General features: G+C 40.3%; 1 protein-coding gene and 1 long non-coding RNA gene across 4 annotated transcripts in view; one reads left to right on the top strand and one right to left on the bottom strand.

The window, feature by feature from the left end:
- The window catches only part of BZW2 (basic leucine zipper and W2 domains 2), a 58,283-nt gene extending 39,818 nt beyond the window's left edge, over nt 1-18,465 (top strand). For all 3 annotated transcript variants that reach the window (XM_062605007.1, XM_062605009.1, XM_062605008.1), the window contains 6 exons: nt 2,191-2,300; nt 4,149-4,319; nt 4,801-4,947; nt 9,527-9,665; nt 16,260-16,382; nt 18,009-18,465. In XM_062605007.1, the coding sequence (XP_062460991.1) occupies nt 2,191-2,300; nt 4,149-4,319; nt 4,801-4,947; nt 9,527-9,665; nt 16,260-16,382; nt 18,009-18,037 (719 nt within the window). In that variant the 3' untranslated portion in view covers nt 18,038-18,465. The remainder of the gene's footprint in view (nt 1-2,190; nt 2,301-4,148; nt 4,320-4,800; nt 4,948-9,526; nt 9,666-16,259; nt 16,383-18,008) is intronic.
- LOC134156727 (uncharacterized) lies at nt 6,369-7,405 on the bottom strand. Its single transcript, XR_009962039.1, has 3 exons — nt 7,296-7,405; nt 6,845-6,949; nt 6,369-6,760 (listed from the first exon to the last, which is right to left on the bottom strand). It is a non-coding gene; the product is annotated as an uncharacterized LOC134156727 (long non-coding RNA).
- Nucleotides 18,466-18,821: the final 356 nt, after the last annotated feature.

Genomic DNA, 18,821 nt, shown 5'->3' with positions numbered 1-18,821 from the left:
ATAATTAGAGATGCTAAGATAATTAGGAGAAAAAAAACAGTAAAAAGAGCAGGGTTTAAAACAGGTAGATAATATAAGAATAAACTTGATACTTTCTTTGATTTACAAAAAAACAATGCTGTGGGCAAGTGAGGTTAAAATACGTGAAGAAACAATTAGACAAGCTGAGGGAGTTGTTGATCAGCATGAGTATTGTGACCCTGGCAAAGAACTGGCTGTTAGTGAGATAAGGGTAAATTATACAGACAAGGGATCTGTCAAATTTGAGGGCAAATGCCTAATTCATTATAAGATTACCCTTTTTCAGTGTTGTCATTCCTTTTGCTGTGATCTATAGATGGGAAAAAAAATGTCTTTTAGGGATGGCTGACATATTTCTAGCAGAGACAGAGAAGTGTCTGAGTAGTGGTAGAACCTCATCAGGGTTAGGTGTGCCCTTCATTGTCACCCATGCTGGAAAAACAATGTAAATGCAAAAAACCAGCTAACAGGTTTAATCACTAAAATAATGGCTGAAGTTACTTTCTGTAAATGGAGGAAAAACAGAAAAAGGGACGAGCTATGTAAAGGAAGAGGAAGTGGCAGCACATGGATAGAGTACAGAAATGGCCAATGTAAATTTGGGATATACATTAGAAATTAAGTTTGAAAACGTGGGTAGTGAAGCCCTGGAACAACTTCTTTCTAACATTGGTACTGGCATGATACTTGTTTTATTTTAAGCCAAAACTAGAAAAAGACTTTAGGACATGGGTACTGGGACAATGCTTGGTGACAGTACTTTTGGTATTGAACACACAGGCACATTTTGGATATGCTGCGCTGTGTTTGCAGATTCAGAAATTACAGGTGGAATTTATGCCTAGGTCCTTGTTCGTTGACCAGGCTTTGTGAGTCTTGACTAGTCAGCCTACTATACTTAAGATTGCTGCATTATGCTGGTTTCATTTGGAGCCACCTGTACAACATGTAAAACAAATCTAAAGTAGTTGTTGTAGGCCTTTCTTGTCATGGCATTGTGCATCCATGGTTCTGTGTATCAGTTCCTAAGGGTCATGCCTTGAAACTAAGCTCTTGAAATAAGGTCATCAAAACTGTTGTATCAGTGCTATTGAAGTTTACATTGCTATGGGAATAATCTCTTATGTTCCTGTTTGATGACTCATTTAGTCAATGTATCCTATAAATAAAAAGAACGGGTATCTATCTATAAAGTGCTAAGAACAACGAAGCAGCTTCCTACCAGTAGGTCCCATCTAGCTCTCAGAGATTCAGGACTGTTTGGAGATGAAACAGACAATTATGACCACCGGCTGTAGCATAGTATAAAATTATCATTATCACCACCCTGAACAGCACTGTAAATGTTGATATGAGTATAGTATGGAGAAGCATAACTGGCCTATAGGAGACCTTCCACAAGGATAAGCTGGCTCTCCATCCCTGAGACCTTTCAGCTTCCTTCAGCTCCTTGCACTTTGCTGCTCACAGCCAAGAAGCTGGAGCAGAGCCATTGGTGGTGCTGCTCTAGAAAATAGGAGAAGGCAAAAAGGGGGTGTGGGGCTAATGGTTTGTTAGCTCCCCTGGGAAACCCAAAGCTAACAGAGGTAGAGTTCATTTGATTTAATGCTCAAAATACTCAGTCATGCCTTGAGGAAGGAATTTTTCCACTTAAAATCGTATTTGTGCCTTGTCCTATCAGCTACTCTATGCCTTCTACAAGGATGCAGTACAATCAGTTACCTTGAAGTTGCAAAGTTATTTAACCCTATTCCAGGACTTGCTAAAAAGTCCTTTAAAGATACAGGGGTTTAGTTCTTATTCCTGACTATCCTTTATTATTTTGTGCCTTCATTTCATAACTGATTTAATGCATATTTTTTCCTTTTGCATTGGACTTTATCTGTAAATTGAGGAGGTAGGAAAAATAATTGCAAAGTAGATCTTTGAAGAGTTGACTGGAGATGGGTGCTACAGAAAGAAAAGATTTTCAATCAATCTAGCGTGTGTCAGGAAATTAATACTTCATTAAAGAAAAAAAATGAGCATTTCAGCTCTATGTGTTTGGTTCCATCGTCACAAAGAAGTGTTTTCATTCTACATTCTCATAACCACTTTCTAACCTTGTAATTCTTATAGCCATCTCTAAATCGTGTTGAAAATTGCTGAAACGTGTTTTTCCTTGAACAGGGATTGCAGCCTCTTTTGCTGTAAAGCTTTTTAAAGCGTGGATGGCAGAGAAAGATGCCAATTCTGTTACCTCTGCTTTAAGAAAAGCCAACCTTGATAAAAGATTGCTAGTAAGTACAATATATTTTCAATAATCCTTTTTTCTCCTTGGGAAAGAGAAAGAAATACAATGCAGATGGGAGTTTGCAGTAAGCATGTTAACTCCCCCTCAGACTCATAATTTTTTAAATATTTTGAATCACAGCAATATTGTTATGGCTGTAGCACTGATACAGGTTCAGGAATATTAAATATCACATGATTTTACATTCTGTCTGTTTTTCCTGTAGTCAGATGCCATCTGAAATACTGTCTATATGGGGCTTGGGAATTAAATGAGTTTTTTTCTAAGCACTGCTAACAAAACACACACCACCAGCAGCTGTGCATGAGGATTTGTATTTTGTTGAAATATGTTTTACTTTTGTAAATAACAAAGTATAAAGGGTTATAAGTAAGTTTCCAAAGTGACAGTGTTTAAATAGTATAGTGAAAGCACAGCCATCTGGGTAGCATAAATGGTCCTGCAGTGATCACAGGAGATCTAGCAGGAGCAATGCAGGAAGGCTTTCAGCCTTTGGACTCAAAACCTGTGTTCTGAGTTTGTAGCAATGCCCTGAGGTATTTAGAGTATATATGAATATTCATGAGTCATGTGCCTTTCTCTCTCTCTGTCTTTCTGAAGATGAGTCTTTTTTTTCCTAGTCCTCAAAAAAGATTGCTGCTGTGGTAATCCAATCAATGCACTGCAATCCTGTGTAGCACTGCCTGGAGAATTTCAGCAGTATTTCCTGTTTCTACCTCAATAATTTATGACTAAGCAAGAATCTTCACAAGTGAAGCAGCCTCGCACACCCCTTCATCTCATCAAATTGTATTTGATTTTAAGAGTCCAAGTCATAAATAATTTGCCATAAAGCTGGGAAATGGGCTAATTACACTGTTTATTAGAGAGGGGGAGAAGAGCAAACTGCATCTTCTATTTTGAACTTGATTGACTTAAACTTTCAGCTGTTGGCTCTCATGCTGCTATATTAAACAATTATAAAGCATCAGGTGATGTTGCCTAGCATAGATGCCGTCATGAAAGTTTCCTCTTAATCTCATTGTCAGTCAGTAAACAGATTAAGGGTCTTTAGCTTGTTTGTTAAAAAAACCCAACTCTACCCCACAAATCATTGTTAGACACTAAGAACTGGCTCGTAAGCAAATGCGATTGAATCCTTGCCAAGATGGGACATTTGCTGTAGCAGTTTTTAAGAGTAGTTTTAACTTTTCTAAGTAGCTGGACTTTCATAAATCATAGATTGACAGTGTCTTTGAATTAGCAATGCCTACAGGAGTTAGTGGCAACAGTACAAAGCCAGCTATGTTTTTCCACTGTACTGTACTGTACTAACAGTACAGTGGATTTTGTGGTCTTTGTTAAATGATGCATTAGTGGTGATCATCGCTCATCAGGGGAGCAACATCAGGCCAGAGTGCCTGAGCTACTTACATGTGTGTGGCTAAGCGTATTTCTCCAATGAAGTGGATGCACTGGGAAGGCATGGTAAATGTTCTTCATATATAATGGCTTTACCATGTATTTCTTTGTACTTTCCCTACAAGACTCTTGGAATCTGGCTGGAAAAGGTATAGTTTCTCTGAGGACTGTTTTGAGCAACATCATAAGTACACGCACTTCATGCCGAATGGGTGTTAGCTTTTTTGCATAACTGGCCATAGTTTTTTTCCTCCACTATAATGAAACACAACAATATGAATGAAGTGTTGACTTTTCCAGTGTTGAAGCACTTTATTTTTTTAAGTGCAGTACCAGGTGATTCCCACTGTTCATTCTTAAAAATTGTTCCTTCAGTTCTGTCAAGAGTTGTCATTGCTTATTTATTTAACAGAAAGCATTCCTGTCTTCCTAGGAACTATTTCCAGCCAACCGGCAGAATGTGGACCATTTTGCCAAGTACTTTACTGAAGCAGGTCTAAAAGAGCTCTCAGATTTCCTTAGAGTTCAGCAGTCACTGGGGACTCGTAAAGAACTTCAAAAAGAGCTGCAAGAACGTCTCTCTCAGGAATGCCCAATTAAAGAGGTAAAGAGTGGGGTTTTCCAGCTTTCTGTTTATATGATCATAGTCAAAACCTTAAATCAACACCAGGTAGAGGGGAACAGATATGTGCATCTCACAGATTTCCTCTGATTTTCTTTGAATTATTTTAATGTATTCATCCATTCACTCTGCTTATGATTAAAGCAACAAGACATCCTCTGGATTTACAAGTGCAGCTGACTATGGTTTTCTTGGTTCAGTTATGCTTGATGAGAATGTATTTCATTTAACTGGATTAACTGTTAGGTTGGAGGGGAGGGACAAAATTTATAGTCAAGTTAATAGTAATGTTGCTAAAAAAAGCACGCTAAATGCTTCCTTTTCATTATTCTTGTTCCAATGTTGTTTCTTATTACTTCTATACCATGGTGTTATTTGTAAATGACTGCAAATATTTGATGTCAGCATTGTTTCTGGTTGATCGGAAATGTTGTTTAAGACAGCAGTTTACTTCCTGCTCCAGATAGTGCTTTATGTAAAAGAGGAAATGAAAAGAAATGAGCTGCCAGAGCCAGCGGTGATAGGTCTCCTGTGGACCTGTGTCATGAATGCTGTGGAATGGAACAAGAAGGAAGAGCTGGTTGCAGAGCAAGCCCTCAAACATCTAAAGGTGCGTGTGTGGGTGAAGAGGGGAAGGGCTGCTATGAAGTAACAGAAAACATTCCACTGCTGCCAGGTTTTTGCCTGTTTAAATCCAGGAGATTGAGTGTTTTGAGGGCTGACACTGAGCACACTAAGTACTGTGTATAGTCCCTTCGCCTTTAGTCAAATGAATGCAAAATTGAGATATTTGAGATTATTGAATACCCCAAGGCATATAGCACAGAGAGAGCAAACCGATGTGATCACAGCCTGAGCACATCTGTGTTGTGCTTTCTTGGTATGTCAGATCCTGAGTATCTCCTTACGCTGGGGACAGTGCTAAGCAAATGCTGAGACTCAGCGCTGCTCACACCTTACTAAGGTAAGGCTGCAGGAACTGTCTTTGCCAGAAGCAAAGAAGTTTTGGGAGCATGGTGAGGCGGCACCTGTGCTTGTTTTGCACAAGCAGGACTGCTGAGTTCAGAATCTGTGAAATGATCGTTGCCTGTGTTGACTGTGGGAGCTGGATACTCAGCAACTTGTCAAATAATAACCCAGGATCTGGCTTGAGAGCATGTGGACTGTATAGTGTAGTTACTGTCTGATCCAGGCACTGACCTTGTGGAAGAGGGAACTGAATACATAGGAAGACAGGCTGCAGTTTGCTAAGATTACAGATCGCAGTATCACAGTTGGATCTTGGTACAGAAACTCTAATGACCTGGAAGTGGGGAAAAAAACCACCATCCCAAACCTAAAAACAATGCAGAGACATGAGAGTCATTGCTATGGTTGGTATTACTCATCTGAGTCAGAAGGAATTGCAATACAAGACAGTTGAACTGAGAACAGAGACTTTTCAGCAGAATTACTCTTTTTAAGCTGCGAACCATGACCAAGAGAATACTCCCTCATAGTCAGGGCTACAAAGATTTGCCCTAGGACAGAAGCCAGCTATACTTTATGGTTAAATGAATGTTAAGCTTGATCTGAATTCCTTTCTTTCTCATATTGGATGCCTCTCCATACTTGGATTTCCCATGTTGGTTTAGCTGCTACTACTGCTGTCCTTTCATCTGAATTTGGTTTCCCAGTCAGTCATCCTAGACATGTAGTCACTTGGGATCTTGTGCAGTCTTTGATGATAAAACTGAATGCCTTGAAGTCTTTTCAAGTGACCCAAATAGCAGTAGAAGGAGGAGATAGTTTCCAGAAGGGGGGGGGAGACATTGTTTTTCTTGTTCTTTTGATGTAAAAATTGATCATATCTTATTGAGTTGTAACAGAGTATCCATTGAGATTTATTGTCTAGTACTGCAGGGCAAATCAACAAACACTTTTTGGAGTATTTGAGCATTGGGAAAAGAAACATAGCTGGCTTTGTACAAATATTGTTGTCTCGATGACTAGTCCTATGCATCTCACTGACCCAGTGTATGTAGCTATGTACGTAACCCCACTAAATGAAGTAAGGGATCTTGCCTATATCAGGTAGGCATCCTTCCAGCTACAGCCACTTTCCAAAAACAGAGGATGAGTTTGTATGTGGTATTTTTTATTTGCACTTAGAGGAAAGATTTTAACAGAAGCAGTAGAAATAGAAATTTAGGCTTTGCTAGTTGCTGTTTTACATTTCAGTGCTCAGAAATGAACAGCATTTCTTTCACATCCTTCTGTGGATAGGTGGTGACAGATCTTGGATTCCTCAGTTTGAGCTCTCAGCTGACCCAGTGTGTGAGCCAACTTCAGAAGTCGGTTTAACACTGTTAATGTGACACAGAGCTTAGTTCCCATGTCTTTGTGTGTTGACATGCCCTGAAACAATCCGGCATTGTTTCACCCTGGTGGCATGGATCAAGATGCCTATAAATACGTGGTTGACACAGGACATGCCAGGTGGTGGGATTTCTTGTGCATGGCTGTACCTGGCAGATAACTTTCACAAAGCACAGTTTCCAAAGTTTTGACATCTGGATACAAGGCTCTTTGATTTATTGGATTTCTTTTAATAAGCTGTATACGAGGCACCCCTGAAAAGATGTATAAAGGCACAGAATCACACAATCAGCCAGATTAGAAAAGTCCAACCACTACACCATGACTGCCAAGTCCATCACTAAACCATGTCACTGAGGGCCTCATCTACATGCTTTTTGAAACCTTCCAGGGACAGTGATTCCACCGCTTCCCTGGACAGCCTGTTCCAATGCCTGATCATCCTTGTGGTGAAGAAACTTCTCCTAATATCTGGTCTGTTACCTCTTGTGCTATCACTTGTTACTTGAGAGAAGTTTTCCTTTCAGGCAGTTGTCAAGAGCGGTAAGGTACTCCCCCGAGCCTTCTCTATTGACCTCTAGTTCACAGTTCTTAACAAACCTTACTGAATGGGTGGCTTCCTAATGCAGGTGGTGAGCAGCCATGAACCGGCGTGCCCAGTGCAGTAAATGTGATGTGTGCCATTCATATGGCAGGGCTGGCGAGAGCTGAACTGCAGAGGAAATGGGGCAAGCTGTTAAACCCTGAATCTTACAGGGTAAGCTCCTCGTTGTCCCAGTAACCTCACTGTGACACTGGGGCTTAGCCCTTAGGTCACCTCCAGAGCAGAGAAGGGATATTCCCCATGGGTGTGAAGAATCCTCCAGACAAGTTGCACTGCAAGCCAGGCTGTGGTGTGAGCTTCATGACCCTGCAGCTGCTGACCTGCTGTTGTTACCTAACCTGGGGCAATGGAAAGTCATGCCAATTAGTTCAGCCAGCAGTGGGAGAAAGCTAATTTTATGGTTCCTTAGTCAGTTAAACACTTGTGAAACTTACAGTTGTAAGTCTGGACCAGTTGTGCAGTGAAAGGAATGTGAAGGGAGTCAGTTGGATGTGGCAAAATGAAGGTATCTTACTTCTAAATTGAAAACACAGGATTTTGATTATTAATTCCTTAACACTTATGGACAGCAGCACTTCACAAACCTATGGATGGAGTGGGTTCTGCTGAGGCTATTAGACAAACAAACTGCAGTGTGTATTGCCCTGCCTCCCTGGTGCTTGCCTAGATACCAGCTGGAAACTCCAAGGGCAAAAATAGGAAGAAGAGGGAGTCCCGCTGCCCAAAGCCTGCACAAGTTTTGTAGCGCTTTTACTGAAACAGTAACATTGTTTCTAAAGATGTGGCTATTCCTGCCAGATGTGGAAAGGCATCTGTGGTGTTAGCTACATCTAGTCATTTCTCATAGTTACTTTGTAAGGGAGTTTCTTCCAGAAGTACTAATATTATCCACCTACCTAGCTGCTCTTGTTACAGTTGCAGTGTGATTCCTTGATCTCTCTGTCATAAAATTAATAGCTGATAATTATTTTGTAAAAGACATTCTGGACAAACCTTTCAAATTTCAGTTGATTTTCAGATTTTTTAATATTTTTTTTCCATGGGTCATGTTTAGTAAATCTCTTGGGATTTGGCCTCTTGTAGAGAAGTCCTGAAGTGTACGTACTTTTGAACGTGCCCTTCAGTGCTGTGGCGGCAAGTGTTTTGTTACCACCACATCCATCTGCAGCCCTGGTCACACAGGCCAGAAAAACATCAAATTGAGAGTGTTACTACAAACCATAGAATCATAGAATGGTTTGGTTTGGAAAAGACCTTAAAATCATCTAGTTCCAACCCTGTGCCATGGGCAGGGGCGCCTCACCCTAGACTTGTCCAGCCTGGCCTTGAAAAAAGGCTGAGCTGCTCAGTGCAAGAACAATTTAAATACTAATCTTAATATATGTTTAGCCAGGGGCTCTGCAGACCAAAGGTGATTTGTCTTCCCTTCAGTTCTGAAAAATGCTTTTAATATTACCTTAAATTTAAGACTGCAGTCTTAGCTGGACTCGTCACAGGCTAAGAGAAAAGGAAATTAGGAGATATGGATAGAAATATTGTCATTTTTAAGGAAAGAATGAACAAGATAGAGTCCTTTAATGTCATTTTTATTTTTAAGAGCTGAAATAAGAGGGGGAAAAATTACATAAAAAGGAAGTTTTTGGTTTATCTTAATAAATTCCAGGAAAAGACAATGAAATGTACTGCTACTGTTAATACTGCTAATGTTAACATGTGAAAATGTTTATCAAAGCAAAGGTTGTCATGATACCCTGATGGTGTTAACGAGAAAAAAATCATGACACTTGATGACAGTTAATCTGGACTAATTTAATTTCATTTCCTGGGACTTCTGAAATGCCTGTGAAACAAGAGATTTATATTTTCATGCAGTTCATCCTTGGATGTCTTACTTTATGAACATCAATAAATATCACTCTTGGATTAGCAGCATGCTACCTTGTGAAGTGTACAAACAGCAGTACTCGAAAATGTGGACTTTGTAAGTTAGTTTTACAAAATTCAGTATCTGTAAGTGGTACTGAAATTTAGCTCACAGCATGCACATCTTACAAAAGCTCAGGGATGTTTATGTATATGTGTTGTATGCATTTAAGTAAATGCAATTGGCAAGTAAACCTAGGGATTTTGGAATTAAATTGATGCATACATTAAAAATTTGCATTAGTTTATTTCCTTTTTCATTATACTAACATGCATTTTGTCTTTCACCTTCTCTTCCTTTTAGCAATATGCCCCTCTGCTTGCTGTGTTCAGCACTCAAGGCCAGTCAGAGTTGATTCTTCTCCAGAAGGTGCAAGAATACTGTTACGACAACATCCACTTCATGAAAGCCTTTCAGAAGATCGTGGTACTCTTCTATAAAGGTAAAAGTCTATATCCCCTGTTGTATCCTGTGTGTAGATTCTCTATGCCAACCACTCACCTATGACATTACAGAAAATTGACGTTCTCTGGGTATTGCATATGAGAAGGTTGTGTTGGAGCTGAACTCTGGAATAACCTTATGCTTTGATAGTTCAAACCAGTGTGTGGCAGCAGGAAAAGCGAAACAAGCCCTTCTCTCTTTGTTGCACTTATCCCATAGTCAAGAAGCATAAGCAGGATCCACACACTGCGCACAGTCTGTTGAAGTGCAGCTTAGTCCTTGTAGAAAAACAGTTCTAAGAAGACATTTCTGTACATTCCTGGCAGATTTAGAAGTAGATTACAGCTATGCTTTAAGAAACCTGGGAAGTGCAATCCCTTTTGGCAGGAAGATTTTACGGTTTGGGGTGGTGGGTTGTTTTTTCATTTGTTTGTTGTTTTATTGGGTTTTTTTGTTCCTCCCTCCCTGCCAGAAAAAGCTTCCCTTATTGTTCTTTCCCCTTTCCTTTCCTTACCCATTCCTGGCAGGTGCCATAGTTTGACAGATTTAATTTTTATTGTGAAATTGACTTCTTCACAAGTTTATTCTGATCAGGTTGTCATAGAGACTAATGGTCTTGCACTGCATGACGGGTGCCAAACGGTTTGTTCTGACATCCTTGCTATAAATAGTTGAAGGAGAAAAATCAGCAGGAGCAGAAACCCAATACTGATCTTTGTTCACCCTGTTGTGTCCAGGTATATGTTCAAGGCAAACAAGTTCAGACTGTTGAAATAATTTCATGGTTTCAGAAGGAAGTGAATTATGTGGGTTTATTTCCATCCTTGTGTCAATATAGCATGGCTTCAGTGATCAAATGAAAAAGCAATACACTTTGTCCCTCTGCCCTCAAATTCTACGATTCATAAACACTGCTAATGACCAAGGACAAACTTGAAACTGAAAACTGCAGCAAGCACTTTATTCAGTTTTCTTTGGAGAAGAAAATTCACTGTGGACATGGTGAATGAGCACTGTAATTGCTGTGCACTCAGACCAGAAGTGATGGTTAAACCAGGAATAGTCTTGTGTAGGATTCCCATCAAAATTTTGGTAAATTCATTACTGCCTTAGGCTGCAGGGGTAACCCTGACATTCCAAAGTATTTTAAAAAAAGAAAATAAATCACTAAATTGTAAGTTTAATCTACCATGCTCCAAGAACCCAGTTCCCATGTACTCCACTTACCCCATGAGCTCTTGCTCTGACTCTGGAGATCTACTCGGGCAAGCTTGTTAGGGTGAGAAGGCTTTAGCCTCAGCGCTACAGGTGCCACAATATCGTTTAGGATTTGCATAATACCTAGAAGAGTGTTTGGAGCTACCGTATGGCCTGTGGGTAGAAGCTGTGAGTTTAGCATGTCCAGCATGTGCAATACTTGCTGTCCCGCTGTTCCTGCCTGGAATATCTTGGGCAAGCACGCCAGAGCACCTGCCTCTGCCATCTGATGCAGTCATGCAGTGGCACAGCTGCCAGCCCTTCTTGGCCATGCTTAGGCTGAAGCTGGATTGGCAGACCTGCTGCTGCCTGTTTGGCAACTGCTTGCCTGGCTTTACAGCAACTAGCTGTAGCTCCCTTCTGAGCTCTGGACACAGTAAGGAAGTTGTCAGCTCTGTCTGCCTAAGGCAGTTGTAGATTTAAACAGTGTCCATTAAGTAGAGACATATTATGGCATTAACCAGGGAAGATTCTGGGAGCACCAGTCCTCCATTTCCTGTTTCTCCCACATTATGTTATCGAATTTTAACAGCTCATGGCTTTGGCTTGTCCAGAGCCATGCTGCCTGCCTCCTCTTTGTTTCAGTACTGGTAGATCTCACCCTCTCCTTCTCCCCAGTTTATATCTATCCACTTGAAACATGCCATAACGTCTTTAGAGAGACACACTTCATTGTTGCCAATAACAGCATATCTTCTGTTTCCTAAGTCAAGGAAAACAGCCCCCAAACAGTTGTTTGGCTGTGTCAGTGGTGAGGGAACAGCAGAAGCACGTGTTTCCCTTTCTGTTGTGCTTCAAGGGTAACCTGCACAGGATCTGGAAAGGTTTCAGGGTACCTGATGTGCTTTTTTTTAGTGAGAAATATAGGCATCTGAAGTATCAGTGGATGGGCAGACAGAAATGCAGCTATCTACCAGCATGAATATGGTCAGTGTATTGCTTATTACTTATTATGAAGGAGTGCTTCCTGGGCATGAAAATAGTCATCAATGATGGTAGGCACCAAATGCCACTCATGCTTTGACATATTTAATTTTATGACTACTCTCAACAGCATGTCCAACATCTTGCATTTAAGTCCTTCCCATGCTTCCATCATAAAATAGCCCTTACTTCTATGGGAATTACCTGAAAATAGCTAAACATACTAACAGGAATGATGGGGCTTATTAGCACCTATAAGGTCTTTGAAAGCCTGTGGTGTTGTTCTGGGTTTTTCACAATCCTGTCTCTAAATGAGGAATATCCACTTTTCCCTTAATGAAAGCCCAAGCCCTGTTTTCCCTTATGTGGTAGCAGCTTCTCACCAGCTTGTAAATATTATTTGCAAAAGCAGTTCTCTAGTCAGCTAAAGCTTGTTGACATTATAATATTATATCTTTGTGTGCCCAGTACAGTATAGAGAAAAATAAGCTGTCCACTTTTTTACTGATCTCTGGCTATAATGTTGCTTTTCTGGTCATCACTTAAAGCCAGTGCAATTGTAAATCTGCCAGCTGCAGTGTGAGCAATAATCTAAAAGCCAGGTGCAGAATAAGAGTTGCTGAATTCTCCTGAGTGACACCTAATATGTTTGCCAGCCTCCTTGCTAGTTATGCTTGTATCATAAGATGGATGGTGGTTTTTAATCCGTTCCATGTTGCAGTGTGTCCCTTAATGGTGGGTAAAGTAAGTGTTGCTGTTATGGGATTACGTTTATCATATTCACATGCACAATCGCCTTTCTTTTAGTCAGTGTCCAACCTGGAGATTTCAAATGTGAAATCTTGATGCTGTTGAAATTAATAACCATTCCTTTCATGAGGAAGGAGCAAACACCCTTAGCAGGCACAAACCCTCTGAGCACTTTTGCATTAGAATTCAAGACAATGTTTACAAAATACCAAAGGTTAAAAAAAAATAAATACGTAAAACCCAAGTACATGTGAAGTAGTTCTCTGAGTTGCAGCAGCATAATTGGGCCTCAGAGATACTGTCCTGCAATAGAGAGATGTTGTACCAAACGATGCAGACTGTCTTCTGAAACACTGCAGGAATCGTGTCCAAGAACAGAGTCTTCACATTCCACTTGATACACAGGTTTTGGGTTTTGATGGAACACAAATATCTTCATTATTCAAGTACTTTCTTTTGGTACTGGATGCAAAAGTTTGCCAGAAAATAAAACAAAAACTGACCATAAAGACCATAGCTGTACTGTGGGTGACATTCCTTGCATTGTAAGAGCCCTTGCCTTAAGGCTCTGCCCTCCCAACTGGATTAGCTGCAGTAGAGTTGAATGCTGCAGATTGACTGCGTTGGCAGCTGACAGGGTGTGTTTTTCCCTTTCCTGCCCATGGCTGTGCGGTTTGAGTTGAAAGCAGAAATTCATTCAAACTGGGTGATTTAGTACAAAGCTGAGACCTGAACTTCAAGGAAGTTTCCAGTTAACCCTGCAGTAAAGACTCTGCGCTCTGCAGTCTGTGGTCTTCAGCTTCTCCCTCTCATGGAGGATGCCCCTAGGGCTCTGGCTGTGGGTGGTTTGCGTGGCAGTTGGCTGCACCTGCAGGAAAACCAGCTCTCTGGGACTGACATCACCTGGGGCTGCAGTGAGAATGATGTGCACACACCCACAGTCACAGCCTTCAGCTGGTAAAATATAGCTATAATGAACTTCAATGGGGAATAACTATATATATACAAAATGAATCATTTCCTCCCTCCTCCCGTCCGCCTCAGTGTTCCCATTGCTTCAGAGCAACCTGGAGTTATGATTAACTGCACCCTGTCCTGCATGATTGTTTAATTGAGCATCTCTTTGCTGACAGGAGAATATCATCTCTTATGAGCACTGGAGGCATGAATGTATTACAAATAATATTGCTCAGAAATGAAAGGAGAGTTGCAGTTGTCCTTTTTGTAGCTGAATGCATTTTGTTCTTCTCCGTTAGCATAGGAGGCTTATTGCCATGGAGTTACGCAGGCAAATTTTTCATCCACCTGACTTGGGAATGGCTTAAGCTTCAGGGCACACGGTGAGATTACATGCTGTTATTATCAGGTTTGGGGAGGGAGGGAAAAGTTCACCTTTTCTCTTTGGCAACAAACCCATTGAGATCCACAGTCCACAATCAAAAACTGAACTGAAATCCTTGTACTCTTGGACTGAGGTATGAGCCTACCTGGAAGCAATTCCTTGCATGCTATCAATATAGGCTGTAATGTAGCAATGGGCTTCTGCAGCTGCTTCTAAGCAGCAACTTTGTGTTCTTAAATAGCCACAATGCCCAAGAGCCAGCTTGGGCTGGGGTTGCAGGGTTCCCCTGAAATCTCTCCTGATTTTTTTGCCTGTCTCTGAGGATCATAAGATGTGTCACAACCTGAGTAATTCATAATGGTTGGACTTCATCATCTTAAAGGTCTTTTCCAGCCTAGTTGATTCTATGATTCTGCACATATATGTGCCTGAACTTCAGGGCTATGGTGAATGTAAGCTTTTTACATGCAGGGATTAAACTTCCCTGGAGACATTCAAAGCCCACCTGGACACATTCCTGTATAACATTATCTAGGTGTTCCTGCTCTGGCAGGGGGATTGGACTAGATGATCTTTTGAGGTCCCTTCCAATCTCTAGCATACTCTGTGTGTGTGTGTGATACAGTTTCATGAGCATCCATGTGAACTATTTTCAGGTTTGCTAAATGAAAATCCTGATTTGTTGAACGCTGTAATAATGCCTTTGAGCTGCTGCTAAAGACTACTGGCAAGTATTTAATGCAGTGTGTTTGAAACCTCTTTCTTAGCTCCAGTGTTTCTGTTGAATTGGAGAAAAAGTTCATTGTGGTGAGTTGTGATTTCAGGAAGATATGGCTTTATGTGCCACTTGTAGAATTCCAGAAGTGCAACTTCATATATACTGAAAAAAGCCTAAAGCCAGTGCAGTCCTGTCTTCTGTGCATTTTCAGCTTGCAGCTAGTTGCAGCAAACTGCAGAAGAGGTTTTATTTTGGAAGAGTGCCTTAGAGACAAGGTAACTTCCAGTCAAACACTTAAATTCCAGATTTTCAGGGAGACTTTCCATTACTGTTGAATGTCTTAGGATAGTTTTGATTAAGTTCAAACGTATCCTTGGCTGCTTCCATGTGTTAGTTATTCAGCAGCATATGTGAAATGTGTCTCCTCTGTCTCATTTGATCAGATGCTTTGGAGTTTTGGTGTCATTTATTTCAGTTTGCCTTCTTCCCTTCCCTGCCACAGCTGCTCTAACCTTTAGGCTGAAGCAGGAGGTGATGGTCAGGGTAGGTGCCTCTGCAAGTGAACACCCCGTGGGTGGTGGGGTGGCACCAAAGAGCTCAGGGAAGCAGTGAAGGACTCAACATCAGTGTGTTGATTTTTGCAGAGCATGAGGGGTAGTTTGTTCAAAGACAGAAAGAAGATAAGATGCAGAAAGCTGTCTTTAGTCCTTTTATAGAACAAATAGTTTCTTTTTTTTATTTAATTTTTTGTTTGTTCTTGCCTCTTGCATTACATAACTGCCAAAATGCCATTGTGGATCCAAGGTTTTGCCTCCATGGCTATCAGTTACTGAGATATTTGGCTTGGCTGGATCACAGGAGCTTTTTTCCTGGGGCTAGAAGTCTGTTGCTAGACCTAAATTTGCATCTGTTAGAAACAGTAAAGTGTCCTTGCTGTTCATTAGGATTTCTTTATTCTGAATCATACTCAGCCTCACATTCCCTCACTGACAGCTATTTTATTCTTGGTGCTTGACATAATAATGTCAGCAGTGCTGTCCATCTGAGCTGGTCCCTTAAAATGGGGGGTCTGAATACTGACCTTAAAACTTACTAGCTAAAAACAATAGAAAACCTTTAGGGTAAAATGATTGCAAAAATCCCCTGCTGGCTGATTTTAACTGTTCAATCAGGAGGTATCTGTCACTTCAGATTTCTGCAACCGTGCACAGTTCTGTGTTCCAGCAGCCAGAAAAAATCATGGGATTTCTTATTGTGATAGCTTCTCAGATGTGCAAACTGGTCTATTTATTTATTTTTTAATCCAGCCATCTCACATGGTGTATTTAACTCAGATGAATAGAAAACTGTCTTTTACAGAAGCATAATATTTGGTACTTTATTTCAAGCCTAATATATTGCACATTTTATTACATCTGGAATCCCTTATATGTATCATATTCTGTAGTTGTACCCCAATACAGTTCACACACAGTTTGTGCCACTGTGATCATACTAACTTTTGTTATGCTGTCTTTAAAATAAATCTTCTCTTGTGTTCAAAGTCTTCTAACCTCTGAAAAATTACACTGTTTTTTTACAAACACTGCTCTGTGTTTCAGCTGATGTCCTGAGTGAAGAAGCTATCCTCAAGTGGTATAAAGAAGCACATGTTGCTAAAGGCAAAAGTGTTTTTCTCGACCAGATGAAGAAATTTGTGGAGTGGCTGCAAAATGCTGAAGAAGGTACAGGTTCATTTACAGAATGGTGGTAGTCTGTTCACAGATTAAATGTATTTTTTCAGGTTTTGGTTGTACCAGGCCTATGAAGTATACAGACTTAGAATAGGAAACAGCAGGCACCAATGCTCCAAATTGTTTCCAGTCATGCTTGAGCCTAACAACACCTGCTGATTTTTAATGTTTACTGTGACCTTGTGAAGTCCTTAAATCATCTGGTACCACTTGTCCGTAGATAAATTCTTGAAGCTTCTGCAGGGAGGAGCACTGCACTGATGACAGCATAAAGCACCTTGATGTTAGCACATGTAACCAAACAGCTTTCTGCATCAGTGCCTTTTCTGCTATTATCATCTGTGCTGGCAATGTGAACGTATCATAAGCCTGTGCCACTGCAGTTGAAATTACTTTTAGCTGAATGGTCAGACTAAGATTATGCAGGCTGGTTTTGGTGGTTCACAGTGGTTACTGGGGAGGGAAACTAGTTTCTTTAGTCTCTAACACTGCTTTTCTCATGTTCTGCATAGGAAAATACATTGGTTTGTACTGAATAAGTAAGTTACTTTTTTTGCATGGAAAAGGAATTCCACATTAATTGGGAAGATCAATCCATGTGTAATAGATAAGGATATAATCAATAGTGTTCTTTGCAACTATTTAATGTAATTAGTTTTAGAAACTTGGATGGAATATGTTGCAATGCCAAGGAGCAGATAAACTTTGCAGCAATTCACATGTGCAGGTAACAGTATGAATACATTAGCTTCTTTCACACTTAAGACTTTGGACTACAAATCTTGGGCTAATTGAGCATTTCTTCCCCCTTTTAGTTGTCTTCTTGTATGCCTTAATGCTGCTCTTTATCTTTATCCTTTCCTGCATGTCCCCTCTGCCAGATGTCCTGAATTACAAAGTCCAGTACAAATGAAGACAAAATGCTGCTGTGAGAACATGCAGACCATGTTTGCTCTGAGCAGTCTGATCCAACGTGTAGTATTTGTTGGCAGGAAGCCCCTTCCTGCCAGGTGAACACAGATAGGAAGTACAATATGATGCAGAGTAGCTTTAGGTGACAAAAACACCATATAGGTTCTGATTTCTAAATTCTGTTCCTGTTTCTACCTCTAAATTGCTTTTATGCTGTAGAAATCATAAGTTTGTACAGATTTCCTACCTGCTGTAGCGTAACACCACATATGCCTTTCTAGATAAGCTGTATGATAACGATTGATATTTGCGGAGCAAACAGTTTAAAGAGTGCTTCCTAGATGGTAGCAATACAGCCTGCTCAGAGATTAGAAGAGCAAGAAAATAAGGCTGATCCCTTATTAAACTCAGCTCAGATATACATTGCATGACTCTGCAGATGAGGACTAGAATAATGCCAGCAGTCTGGTTAAAATTTAGTGTTAGATCTATGAATGAAGAGGTCCACCGTAGAGGGTTAGCAGAGTAGATCTTGGTCTTCCGAAGCTGTGTGTTTCTTTCTGGCTTATTTGGTCTGCCAATATTTCCTAAGAAGTACTAGGTGTGATGAAGATTTTGGAAGGGTATCTTGTTATTTTTCTAGAATCAGTAACATCACTGACCTTGTGCAACCTGTGTGAAGTGTTTTACTTTCTTCTTTTCTAGAGTCGGAGTCTGAAGGGGAGGAGAACTGAGACGGTTCAACGAAGCACAGTCTCAATCTAGGTTAATGCCAAGTGCGCTTGGGAATGACATATGTTCAAGCAAAGAGGCTTTACTTCAGTGTCATACAGAAAACTATAGGCTAGGCTCTCCTTTTGTTTAGAAGAATAAAGGTTTTTAATGGAGCCCTGAGGCATTAGATGCTTTACTTGGGACTCTACCTCTGGCTCATTGTACACTAACTTAGGCAAAGACATTCAGCAAGGAGCCATATAGAAAAAGTGGAAATGAAATACTTATGGACTCCTTTTTATTAACGGTCTTTTTCAGGTACTATGGCATATGAACACTCCAATTTTTGTTTATAGAACTGTTTGGTCTGTGTTTGTAGCTCAATATTGGCTTGTGTATGTGATTTGACACCACCACATTTTTTTGAATAAATGGCTTTTATATCTTAGTTTTGTGGTGTTAATGTGTGTGCTTTCTAAATGTGGCTTGCCAAAGTTCTTACGATTCTTCAAGTGAAAATTGCACAAGAATGGCAAGAAACTGTTTGCATACTTCTTACCCCCCAAAATCGCATCTGTAGTTAATTTGGATCATTAGTTAATCTTTATTCCCATGTTATGTTTAATACATTTCCATAATATGATTATATTACCATATAACTTTGGGCAGATTAACCAAATTCCATAGCAAATGTTGATTCATTCTATTAATTAATTCAAAGAAAATATACAGGAACAAATCTGTGGAGTCCCAATTTTGCATGTACAGAATTTATGCAAATGACAGAATAAAATGCTGTTCTCA

The sequence above is a fragment of the Pezoporus occidentalis genome, unplaced genomic scaffold (assembly GCF_034315485.1).
Source record: "Pezoporus occidentalis ecotype Australia unplaced genomic scaffold, CSIRO_AGI_Poc_V1 ctg9, whole genome shotgun sequence".
NCBI classification, from domain to species: Eukaryota; Metazoa; Chordata; class Aves; order Psittaciformes; family Psittacidae; genus Pezoporus; species Pezoporus occidentalis.
This window is presented reverse-complemented; position numbering and strand designations above follow the sequence as displayed.